The sequence below is a fragment of the Mycetomoellerius zeteki genome, unplaced genomic scaffold (assembly GCF_001594055.1).
Source record: "Mycetomoellerius zeteki isolate Tzet28-1 unplaced genomic scaffold, Tzet1.0 scaffold248, whole genome shotgun sequence".
NCBI lineage: Eukaryota > Metazoa > Arthropoda > Insecta > Hymenoptera > Formicidae > Mycetomoellerius > Mycetomoellerius zeteki.
The window spans coordinates 40291-50753 of record NW_017257225.1 but is presented as its reverse complement, the minus strand read 5'-3'; the positions used below and the strand labels follow the sequence as shown (position 1 = coordinate 50753).

Sequence of the window (10463 nt, the reverse complement as noted above, 5' to 3'; positions counted from 1 at the left end):
TGTGTGTGTGTGTGTGTGTGTGTGTGTGTGTGTGTGTGTGTGTGTGTGTGTGTGTGTGTGTGTGTGTGTGAGTGTGTGAGTGATAGTGAAATAAAAATGGAGTATCGCAATGTCACATATTTAATAAATTTGTTCAGGTTTGCCGTTAAACTTTGTTTCGCGTCGTTGGTTTCTTTTCATCGCTATTTATTATCAGATTTAATGATGCGCATAGTTCGACTGTATTATCGAATCCAAACGGACAAGAATTTGATTTTTTGATTAAATTTATTACGTTCGTGTTCGAGCAATTGATATTTTCGGCTTGTAGCAATAGGTCATTTGATTTTATGCACCTTTTTTCTTTTTTTATTTCACTTTGTGCTTTAGCAAGATATGTCGCAATTCCTTTTCTTACATTGTTCATATCTTTTTCCTGGAAATGCTCCATTCTTCCTGTTGCTATAACATATGCCCAGCTGCAAATATGGTCATTGCTTGCTTCATTTAACATAGACGACGATTCATTCTGGACTTCCGAAGTATTGGCCAGTTTTAATAACTCTGGCGTAAAGATAGGCCCAGTGGTAGGAGAAACGAACTTTTCATGTTTCAGGTACCTGTTCACTTTGAAATGTTCCTTCTTCTGTCTTTTCCAACTTTCTGCGGGATTGTCATGATGTTTACTTCGTTTTTTAATTTGTCTCGTAGTTTTCAATGAGAATTTTCGTTCTTTAAGACCTCCCTTGATAAATTCAAAATTCTGCATTACAAATCTTGGCGCTGGCATTTTTTTTTTATGTGCAAACTTATAATGTTTGAGAATTTTGTAATGATTTTCCACCGAAGCATTGCTATTGCAATATAAACCTACTTTCGTAAGAATAATAGCCGACCACAGTGGAAAATATGGCATCAAAAAGTCTCCAACGTATCGAAGAATTTTTTGAGAAAAAAAATCGTTTTTGGTATCAGTGCATGTAATATTTCTTAATACCTTTATTTCAGTCGCTTGAAAAATTTTCCAATACGGAGAGTTTTTTGTCGCAATGTCGTCTCTTTTTCTGCTTCCGATGACTTGCATTCCTCTATTGAACAATCTGGAACTCTTTAATATTATTTTCGCAATCATCTGAATTTTCATTGTCGCTGTCGCTTTTCTCTCTTCCGCTTCCATCGCTTCGTATAGTCTCAAAAATGAAAGTTTTTAACTTTTTTAAGTGAGTCGAATATTTGCACGAACGATTCGTACATCTTAGTAGTATAGATACTACGCTGTCACAATACAAAAGCTTAGTGATAAATGTGCCAACAACTGCACGTTGAAGCCACTGCTTTTTTTTATTTGGAAAATATTTTTTACTTTTTCGAACAGTCTTTATCAAATGAGAGGAACATATATGAATAATGACAAAATTGATTTCGTCATGATACTGCTTCTCGGTAATATTGTATACCAACTGGATGTACTACCATAAGGTCATACTATTAAATGCCAGTGAACATGCATGAAGCAAGGCAAGACTGAAATCAGTTTCGATTTTATGGACATTTTTTGTCGTCGAAATCTTTTTTATCATCGTTACAAATGATTTCAGATGGCCTTCTATTGCGCCAACATCATGCTTTCCCGAAATCATTTCAAATATCGGTAAAGGTCCAAAATTTTTCCCTCCCGGAACAATCATGCAATAATAATAAATGGTATCAGAATGCAAATTAATAATATTTGGTTTTTGTATCAGCGATCCAGTGGCATCAAAGTATAAAAACCGTTGGTTTAACGAGAGAAAGTAACGGATTTGCTCTTCGGTAAACATTGTTATAGAAAATGGTTTCACCGAGAAACTTTGGATGTATCCATCAAATACTTCACCGCGTACATTCATCATCAAATGTTCATCTAGCTCCGACATAAAAGTGATACAATTTTTGTGAAGATCGTCTCTCGAATGATTCTCGCTAGATATTTTTTGTAGTATTTCTGCAGATAATGCCGAATTCAATAATTTGAATTTTAATGCGGAAGGTGATAACTTTTTGAGCTCATCCGCATACAATTTTCTTTGTGAACCTTGCACAAAACGTTGATGGTTTTCGTGATCACTGTGATCATAGTTGCCTTCAGTATATACCAATATCGTATGCTCTGTATGCGGATACGCAATTGCCTCGTTCACGAAAAACTTATATCGTGTGCATGACGTGTGTTTACACTTCGCGAGAACTTGGAAACTTTTGCCACCTTTACACTGCAATGAGCATTTGTGCCATTGGCAAGCCAAAACACAATATGGATACACAGTGCTAAATATTTTATTAAATTCGTCAAACCATCCACGTTTCATTTTCTTTCCGTTCGTCCAAAATTCATCCCAAAATTTTGCTGGGACAATAAAGGAAGTATTTTCCCGCCATGAAGAAAACGAATTTGTTTGTTTCAGGCTTTCAGAAACGCTATTTGCAACTTCAATCTTATGAAGTGTGTCATAATGAAAATTATTTTCCGAAAATCCAGAAATGACACTATTGGTTTCATTGTGACAATCTTCGAAACTGAAATATGCTTTCGATTCTGCACTATCTATTTTAATCGTTTCTTGTTTCTCCTCTACTTTCAGAACATCTTTATTATTTTCAGTTTGTCCCGAATTTGAATAAGTTCCGGTGTACGAAACATTTGGTCCAATATCTTCTTTTTTCATGCATACATTACGATTGTCATAATGCAAGAAGTCATTTGAATTATCTGTTTCTTTAAATATATCTTTATTTTTGTCGATTTCGTATTTGAAAGCTATATGTTGTAATATAGCGACAGAATTCCGTCGAAAGAAGTAATAGCACTTTTGACAATGCTTTTTAAACGTTCTTTCATCTTTCGCATTTTTGTATATATACCTACAGATTAGAAGCCACGTGCTTTGTTTAAAATATTCTAAACTATTGGTAAATTCCTCGAAATCTGAATGACTGAAATCATAAAAAGCATTCAACGCTGCATCGCAGATAACTTTGTTCGTCAACGAAATCATTTTGAATCAATAATTTTCATTAAATTCAGGGAGTACTGCAAGGTCGAAATATGAAAAGGATTCTAACCCAGACAGAATATTTATGTATTATGAAAAATATAAGAAATTAATTGACAACAATACTTAACACAACAAAGCGAAATATATCATAATGTAAGCAAAAGCGGACTTTTTCTAATTCAATATATAAGTACTACGAGATACGGTGAACGCGCGATGGCTTTTTGTCTTATGTTATTTGCCGGCCGCCAAATGACATGAGTTACGGTCAGCGGTGCTCTGCTCGCAGTCCCGCAGCCGAAGATAGCCAAGTGGTGGGAGTAGCGGCGTGCACCCGCGATGTGGGCGGTGCGGCCCACCGCTGCTCCCACCACTTGGCTATCTTCGGCTGCGGAACTGCGAGCAGAGCACGCTAATTGTTTATGATTTTTTATAATAAATAAACAATGGGGGCGTGATGTTGAAAATAGTATAGCTTTTCGGTTTCCTCGTTTCTCAGACTACATTTCAGAATTTTTTCCGAACCTCTACCATCATGCGTGTAGCAATAATATTTTTTATATTATTTATACATATATTTTATAATGTATTTTTATTGCTATTTTCAATATTTTTGACATAATCTTTTCTCGTTTATCGCCGTGTAGTATGAGTTATTATTTTCAATGAATTTTTTATGGAATAAGTCCTAAATTCTGTTTTTTTATAATCGGGGGCCCCGCACTGCTATTCGTCCCTGGCGTCTCGCATGTGGCCGCTAGAAGTGGCCGCTAGCTTCAGCGTCATGAAATTTCAATCGTTTGGAGTAAGATTCATTTCAAAAAAGGAGTGAAACTTCCTTCCTTTAGAGTGAATTATCTTATACCAAAAGATTGAAATCACTTCAAAAAACAAGAAAAGAGTGAAAATCTGCGACTCTTATTCAAGAGTGCAAATATTTCCATTCTTTTTCAATAGTGGCAGTATTTTCATTTTTTTGGAGTGGGACTTCACTCCAAGAAATTTAGAAAGTAATACACAACTATCATAATATGAAAGTGAATCCTTTTCTATTATGTCTGAGACAGTAGTTGTTATAGAAAAATATCACGGAATATCTACCATACACAATGTTATATTTTTAACTGTGGGACTTAAAAATTACACACATACATTGTTGTCTATTTCAAATTAAACAAAGAATAAAAATTATTCACAATTCAGCACCTTTGAAAGATTAATTCGCGGAAGGATCTTTCTTTTTTCCATTACGCGTAATATGGGAAAATTCTTGCAGAAAGATTTTCGTTTCACATTTAAATATGGAATTCCCCCCGTTTCACACGCCACTCACGAACCACCCCGGAAATATGTAGCTGTGCGTACAGATTATGGACTATGAAATACGTGCCAGGGGGTACTCTCAGATGGCTGCGAACATCAACGGGAGCGGTGAGCACCATGAGTAAATACGAAAAGCCCATGATATTCGCACGAGCGGGCGAACAGGGTGTTATGCATTAGCGAGGCGTTTCTTCGCATGCGTCATCTGGGTACGAGATGTACCTTGCAATTGCGGATTAGCGAAGACCGAACGTCCGCGGCCGGACATATCACCGTACGCATTTCTACCATCCCTGTCGCGGCCGACTTGTTACAAGCACGTACAAGCGCGTTTCCTCGAGCGCGAGCGTCCGGCAACGGGCAAACACGCACGGCACGTACGTAACGCGCAATCCCGCCCGCTACACGCACGTATAACCATATATAATATAGTGGATCCGCAGCGTCCGTAATGTAATCACGGGTGACACAATTAATCACTGGACCATCCAACCCCGCTAGGCCATTAACGATTGCGACACACTCAGGCTCCCGTTGATAGGTGGATGCGTTTCACATATACTCGTGCACACGAACCGCACGCGTGCACGAAATGCACGCATACGCGCAAGCAAAAGGATCGAAAAGTACGCAAGGGAGAGAGCAAGAGAGATCGACGATCGTTAGGATCTTTCCCTTTTCCCCCATGTCGCCGATTTTCCACGCGGCTCATGCGCGTGATTAATTGGTGCCATTGTATATCGCTAGATTATTATAGGGTATAGCAGTGGTAGTGGATCTCATCGATCTGCAGCCGACGATTGATTGGTTCCGGTGTCGTGAAATCTATTTCATAGATGCATCAACTAACTGCGAGTTCGATATGTACTAACGAGGCACAGATCCCGTCCACTTTAATTAGAAGCCACTTGCTTTCATCATTCGAGATTTACAAAACTCACGAAGATGGATGTATCAATATTTAAAAAAAGATGTCTTATTCTATAAAATATATATAGATATATAGAGAATTATACAATATATATAGAATATATATAATAATATATATACAGAAATATATAGAGAAATACTTATACGTAGAATAGTAGTATTCATATAACGTTTCTTTGAACAGACAGTTTAATATATAAATAGTGATTAATACATTAATATATATATATATATATATATACGTGTACATATTGATTTTTAAAAAAGATAAACACTAGGAGTTTTTTTAATTATAAACAATGTCAAGATGGCTTTTGCAGCAAAAACCATCATGACGTTGATTAACTAAAAATTCACATCTGCGTTTCACTATAACATATCATATTTTTATTTAAATTTTACATAACATATATGTTTGTGCCTAATCAAGAACTTAATTATTAAAAATTTAAACGAAGATATATGTTATGATGAGACATAGATGTAGCACTGTGTATTTTTAATTATAGTTAAAACTGTAGAATGCTTTTGGTATTTGTATGAAATTTCTATAGAGGCATCAAATATATTTATCGACATAAAACATAATTTAACAATTTTGTAATACTTGTACAAAATTTTCATATTGATTTTCCATCACTCAACTCCTTCCTTTTAATAAAAGAGAAACGCGTGTTACCTCGCGTTGTGTGTTACACAATTTTGACGCAATATACGTAAAGCTATTCAAGGTTATAATTAATATATGAGGTACGCATTGCTATCAAATTGCGCTCACAGCTAGGAAACGAAGAAAAGGATGTGTAGCTTCGAAGAACAAGTATGACAATAGTATTGCAGATTGGAAATTGGAATGCCAATGAAATGTCAGTAAAAGGATTGTAAATGTTGATCAGAAAATAATTTCACAGTTTAAATACTTTATATAATATTGTATAAAATACGTAAAAAATCCTTTATTCATTTTTACAAATATCTCAATTTACCAAAAATAAATTTTTTTAAACTTCGGCAATTTTCACTTTTAATTAAATATCCATCGAATTGCATCACATGCGATTCTGATAAACGTGATATTCGAATGGATATCCCACTTTGCGTTATATTTTTTACAAAATGATAACGTGAAACCAACAAGGGAAACGTGCAATTCACGCGTGACTATAAAATCAAATTATATATATGATCACTAATTGCCGCAATTTAAAACTTTTGTTAACTCGCGCACATAACGTGATAACTTATTATTCACAGATCACATGATAGTTTGCGAATTAACATGTAACTGAATAATATCTAATTGTAAGCCAAACTTCGAAAATATGATTTATTGAATGGTTAAATCTAATAATATTAAAATACGCATTAAATTTATTGCATAAATTATTCCAAAATAAATCTATTATTTTTCGCAACATTGTATCATTTGTCTTGAAAGGTAAAAATCTCTCAATGACTAAATAATTTTAAAAATAAATCTGGTACTTTGAAAATGAAGATTCTGCAAGGAGCAACCTTTTCCCATAAAAATATTACAATTATAATATTATTTCGAAAACTTTAATCCACCCAGGACTATGATGCAATGAAACAAATAATATCATATTATTTGAAACTGACGTATACTTTACAAAAAAATATTTTATTTTCTCATGTCGCATTTAAAATGCAGCGGTTTAAAGTATAAAATATTTCATGTACATGAAAAAAAAGTTTACAATATTCAGATGACTTATTCTAGATTTTCAGTATTGGAAATTCGTACCTTCTATCCTCCGTGCAGCGTCGAGATGAAGAGCACTTTGTCCCGCGGGCATAGTTTATAATCGCCTTCACCCTGAAATTATATCTTCTTATATCTCTATACTTCTTATATTGTATCTTTGCTCAATCGAGCGATGCGAAATATGACTAAAAACCTAACATAAAATGTGACAAAAAATGATAAGCTTAAGGAAATATTTTAACTTACACGTACCAATATCTATATATTCTTTAAGAAATTGAAAGTCAATTTTCATTCAAAATTTAATTGTGTGCTATTTCTTCGTATAATTTTTTACCACGGAATTTTAAATAAATACTTCAAACAAATAATTCAAGCGATAATTTTCAATATCTACTTTATTTTTAAATTTCAAACTTCAATCAAAAACTTTATTACATCTTTTTGATAGAGTTTATTTGAAATTAAAATTTTATTATTTGCATCCTAAGAGCTTAAGTTATAAAAACCCTTATAGACCTTCAGTCATTTATTGAAATAGTAGTTACGGCTTGATGTTAAAATCAAGGAAAAATTTGAGTTGGAATCCATGATATAGATGAAAATTCAATGAATGCCATATATATCCTAAATGAAGATAGACTGACTTTACGAAGATTTTATCTTTAACTCCGAGTTTATGCCTTTCAACATCCTTTAACTATCAAGATAGCAAAGATATCCATTACATCGATATGCAAGATTTGAAAAAGTTAGATTTTCACGAGCACAACTATATCATGGAAAGAGAGGGATGCGGGTGGAGAAAGAAACAGGTGAAAAGGAAAGCAGACGACATGTATATATATAAATATATATATATATACAATATATGAGCCTTGAGAAGAGAAGCGAGCCGAGCGAAAAGACGTGGAAACGCAAAAGCCGAAGATGCGCGGAGAAGCTTCGCCAAGAAGCGACGGTATTATCATAATAATGGCCAGAGCCATCATCTTTTCCCTCATTCCGACGCTCCCCGGCGCTGCAACATCTTCCCGCTCGAACGTTACCCCGACGAGAACCGCGTCTTTCCTCCTAATAGCCGCGGCGTGTACATTTACAAATTTAAAATGATAATTCTCTCCGTGGGTGTGGCAAACCGAGGTCATTTGCGCCCTTTCAGCGTCCGGAGTCGCTCCGTTATCCCGCACCCTATCTAGTGCGCAAGTAGCGATAGCGATGGTAGCCGACAGACCGATTATGCCGTTTGTAAAAACCGGTCACGGGGTATTCCGTTTGTCAGACGCCAGAAACAGCCGTGTGTCACTGCGGGAGTTAGCGACGTGGGAAAAGAAATATCGTGCGACGAGGGGTATCGTCCGTAGCATTTCTCTGTGTATTTGAGATTAATATTTTAAATCATCACACGATAACTTTTCGGCTCCCGCAAATCGTTCAAGCTCTTGATTTTATTAATACTAAAATACACAAACATGATAATATATTCCCTTCCACATGAGATGTTCGTATATTTCGTTCAGATTACTTGATATAAGTATTTAAATAGTTATATACACTACTCAACAAAATTAAAGGATCACTTGTTCCATCCTATAAAAATAGGCAAATTTCAAGATAGAATAACTTCGTCAAAAGTCATCGTATCGAGATATTTAAAAAAGCATTTTAAAGCTTGAAACCTCTACTTTTCAGATCGGTACTTCAAAAAACGATCTTGTTGATCAATAAATAAAAGAATTTAATTTTATAATAACAAGATTGAAAGACCGCTAATGTTAAACATAATAATTTTAAATTGAGAAGCGCCATAACGGTCAGAACGTTAAGATGTTGAACTATTGTAAATTCATTTAAATGAATTCATTTCAGAAATGATAATTGCGTGCCGATATGGTTGTCGGACTTTCAACGCAATCAAATCTGAAAATATTAATAATCCCCCCAAATTCCCCAACTTAAAAACTGTAATAAAACTTATTGCGAAAAATAATGCCTTTGTTTAATTTAATTTTATGTTTTTCTCAACGTTTTACTCACATCATTACGACACAAATCAAGATTGTAGATTTTCAAAAAATAAGATGAGATCACTTTTATATCAGTCAAGTGATGCTAATTTAATATGGACCACACACATCAAATAATAGGGAATACAGAAACAACTGATACGTTTCACTGGATACTGTAATTATCTGACCGAATACTTCGACAACTTATGTAATGTTATTTGTTTTTACATTGAAAATGACCCGATCGGCGTCGAAATGTTTGTACGAATATTAAATATTCTTTATATTTTAATTGGTTCGTAGCCCTTCGTTTATTTATTGATTTATTCTTATTGAGTCATATTTTTAATTTAGATCTTGTTGATATTTTGTGAAGCTACACAAACGTAAATGAAGACGCATCAAATCACAAAATTTTTTTAAACATTTCAATACGATGATTTTTTTGACGAAGTTATTCTATCTTGAAATTTGCCCGCTGCTTTTCAACAAAATTAAAGTTATTTAAAATCAGCGTTAAAAAAGACCAAATTCAAATTTCACATATCTCCGCGAAGAATGGTCGCGAAGCGATATTCGAAAAAGCATTTTAAAGGCCATAACAAATTTCTTTGATTGTAAATTAAGTTTAACACTTTCTCTTTAAAATGGTTTTTAACGATTATCTACTACAATTTTTTTTACTGAGTGATTTGAAGTGAATGGTAGATTTTCTAGTCTTTTCTCTAAAAATTTCTAAAAATTTTAAAAAGTTTCTAAAAACATTTTAAAGCTTGAAATCTCTATTGTTTAGATCGGTATTTTAGAATATCGTCTTACTATTACGGCGCGAATTAAATATTGCGCACAAATGCGATTTACAGTTTTCGAAAGAGTGAATCTTTACCTTTAATTTGCTTTTTTATTGATCTCTGTACGATTTTTTTTCATTGAGTTATTCAACATCGAAGCAAAAAGGGTCGTTTTTGTTTCAACGTTGAATAACTCGGTGAAAAAAAATCGTACGAAGCTTCATAAAAAAACAAATTGAAGGTAAAGATTTACTCTTTCGAAAACTGTAAACCGCATTTCTGCGCAATTTTTAATTCGCGTCGTGACACTTCGCAAATTTCATAAAAAATTTTGATATCTGATGCGTCTTCATTTATGTTTATGTAACTTCACAAAATATCAACAAGATCTAAATTAAAAATATGGCTCAATAAGAATAAATCAATAAATAAAAGAAGGGCTACGAGCAAATTAAAATATAAACAATATTTAATATTCGTACGAATGTTTCTACGCCGATCGGGTCATTTTCAATGTAAAAACAAATAACATTACATAAGTTGTCGAAGTATTCGGTCAGATTACAGTATCCAGTGAAACGTATCGGTTGTTTCTGTATTCCCTATTATTTGATGTGTGTGGTCCATATGTAAAATTAGCATCACTTGACTGATATAAAAGTGATCTCAT

The 10463-nt window shown here is 34.0% G+C and overlaps 1 protein-coding gene across 2 annotated transcripts in view; it reads right to left on the bottom strand.

The window, feature by feature from the left end:
* Positions 1-10463, bottom strand: part of Urm1 (Ubiquitin-related modifier 1) — an 82726-nt gene that overhangs the window by 48896 nt on the left and 23367 nt on the right. Inside the window, exon 5 of one of the 2 annotated variants that reach the window (XM_018449532.1) lies at positions 7033-7104. In XM_018449532.1, coding sequence (XP_018305034.1) covers positions 7036-7104 — 69 coding nt within the window. In that variant the 3' untranslated portion in view covers positions 7033-7035. Of the gene's footprint in view, positions 1-6936; positions 7105-10463 lie in introns of those variants that run through there. The other variant, XM_018449531.1, reaches the window with a different exon arrangement.